We start from the raw sequence: 2,351 nt of genomic DNA, 5'->3' as shown, positions 1-2,351 counted from the left end.
GCAGTGGTACAACCAGAGGATCACGTGCATCGGCCACTTCTATGCTGAGCAGGGCGTAAGGTACACAAAGCCTGAGATTGTGCAGTGGACTCGCCCGGCTATGACGATAGATGACTTCATGTCGGTAAGTAATTGTCAATGCGATTCTATGTACCGCGGCTAACTTGCAACTATATTGTTTGTTCTTCAAATGAGTTTTGATTTTGCAGGTTGTACCACATTGGGCTGATAATAATAAGAGGGCCGCCTTCATGGAGTTGGTCAAGAATTGGGTCGGCGAAAACCCCGATTTCAAGGCCGTGAGCGACCGAACAAGGCCAACCGTGGTTCTCGGGGAACACACATCGCGGGAGCAGCAGCACCGATCGCTATCGGGAGCGTACGGTACATATAAAAATGGAACAAGCTGCATTTTTTTGATTTTCGATGATATGCATAACATTTGTTTTGTGATGCAGGGGAAGAAGCTCGGGAGGGAACTTGGTGAGATGGAAGCGTGGACGCACATGAAGCTGGTGACGCCCGGTCCGAACGAGCCTCGGCCCGCGCCTGAGATGTACTACGGCAAGGCCAAAGAGAACAAGGAAAGATACTGCGAGGAGTACGCCAAGCTCCATCCAGAGGTGGAGGACCCTATGACCGAGCCGGTCGACGAGGTGGCGATGATGCTGGCGGGGTACGGCCAGCCGCATGGACGTCCTGCCTGCCTTGCTGGGGGTTTCAAGCCTCAGAGGAACTTCACGCAGATCAAGGCTACCCTCCCCTCCGGCAGCTACGCTACCTCCTCGCGGACTACATGCCGTTCTCGGGTAGAGGTTGATGTAAGTCATCCACACTTTCATCCTCTGTTTTGACTCTTGTTCCTGAATGGCTATGTTGATGAGACGCATTATTTCTGAAATTGTAGACTCAGCTCGAGGAGGCCTATGCAGTAGCTTACGAGGAGTATCTCGAGAAGGTTAAGGAGCATGACCTTGTGAAAGATGCCTATGTCCAGTGGACGAGCAACCAGATGGCGGTAAGTTTCAATCTCTATGGTTGCAAAACATCATAAGTCCCCATGTTTGAATCTGAGCTATCTCTCCCGTTTCTTGCAGAGTTTCACTCGGTTCATGATGACTGGAGTGCGAGAGGAACCACTCCCAGAGCCACCTCATCCGGGGCCGACGCCAGTGTTCCCGTCCAAGGAGGAGTTCTATATCATGTACAAGCGTCAGCGTCAGTTGACCCCGGTAAGTTGCTAACTTGGCTAAGTTGCTAACTTGGTGTGACATGGCTAAGTTGCTAACTCCCTCCAACATGTAGGGATTGGGAGAATCCGGGAACGACACTCCTTGTGGTACGCCGATGCACCCCGGTCGCCATTCTCCTGGTGCTTCTGCCGAACCTCGGCATTTTTCTGGTTCCGGTGGCTCTCGTCGTGGTTCTACCTCCCCGAGCACCGTCGAGATACAGCGGCCTCACTTCACCCACTCGGAGCTAGATCGTCTGTAGCTAGATCGTCACTCGGGTGGTGCACCACCATAGTTTCTACATTGTACTAGCACATGATGACACGCTCCATCTTTGTAGTGGATCCGGTGTATGTACCATGGTCTTGTATGCTATATTTGTGCTATTTGTGAGATTTGATGCTATATTTGTGAGATTTGGTGCTATACGGTGATATCTGTGTGCTATATGGTGATATATATGTTACTGCATATTCAATCCTATAATATGTGCATTTTCTGCGATTTTCTGAGCAAACGAGGCCAAATTGGCAAAAATCAGAAAAAACTGGGCCTGGCTGTGCCGACGGTGTCACCGTCGGCACAGGCCCGTAGCTGTGCCAAATGGCAGGGTCTGTGCCGACGGTGACACCGTCGGCACAGCCAGGCCCAGTTTCGCGCGATTTTCCAGTTTGAACAGCCACCGTTTTGCCGCCATTCTGGGAAAAAAAAAAGAAAATTGTGCCGACGGTTACACCGTCGGCACAGCTGGGGACGTTGACGGCGCCGGCGTGACGGCTGGTTGGCTGTGCCGACGATGAGACGGCCGACGGCCACCGTCCAGCCGTCGGCGTACGGCTGTGCCGACGGTGAAGTTCTGTGCCGACGGTGCACGCGCAGACCCCGACGCCTGCTGTGCCGACGGGGAGACGCCGACGGTGACCGTCGGCAGAGACGGTGCCGACGGTGAACGTTGTTGTGCCGACGGTGCGGGGCCGTCGGTGTAGCTGGTCGTCCCCGTAGTGGCATACATCTGTATCTAGAAAATTTTGAAACATTTATTTTTAGACAGGGAAGTAATAAATTCACCAAAACAAAGAGTGCTCTATTTTACTACCGAGTGTGGCGATGGCGCACTGA

The 2,351-nt window shown here is 52.7% G+C and overlaps 1 protein-coding gene across 1 annotated transcript; it reads left to right on the top strand.

Annotated features, from left to right (window-relative positions):
- The first annotated feature begins 417 nt into the window (after positions 1-417).
- On the top strand, positions 418-1,736 carry LOC127332737 (uncharacterized). Its single transcript, XM_051359069.2, has 4 exons — positions 418-821; positions 908-1,018; positions 1,098-1,232; positions 1,306-1,736. Exons 1-4 carry the CDS (start codon positions 432-434, stop codon positions 1,492-1,494), a joined length of 825 nt encoding a protein of 274 aa, XP_051215029.2. The 5' UTR covers positions 418-431; the 3' UTR covers positions 1,495-1,736.
- Positions 1,737-2,351: the final 615 nt, after the last annotated feature.

Source organism: Lolium perenne, chromosome 2 (genome assembly GCF_019359855.2).
Source record: "Lolium perenne isolate Kyuss_39 chromosome 2, Kyuss_2.0, whole genome shotgun sequence".
Taxonomy (NCBI): Eukaryota; Viridiplantae; Streptophyta; class Magnoliopsida; order Poales; family Poaceae; genus Lolium; species Lolium perenne.
This window is presented reverse-complemented; position numbering and strand designations above follow the sequence as displayed.

Bases quoted from the DNA above. Each gene is read 5' to 3' on its own strand.
- LOC127332737 (XM_051359069.2), top strand. From the start codon at position 432: ATGCATAACATTTGTTTTGTGATGCAGGGGAAGAAGCTCGGGAGGGAA. The intron at 1,019-1,097 runs GTAAGTTTCAAT...CGTTTCTTGCAG, and splicing joins GGACGAGCAACCAGATGGCG to AGTTTCACTCGGTTCATGAT. The intron at 1,233-1,305 runs GTAAGTTGCTAA...TCCAACATGTAG, and splicing joins GTCAGCGTCAGTTGACCCCG to GGATTGGGAGAATCCGGGAA.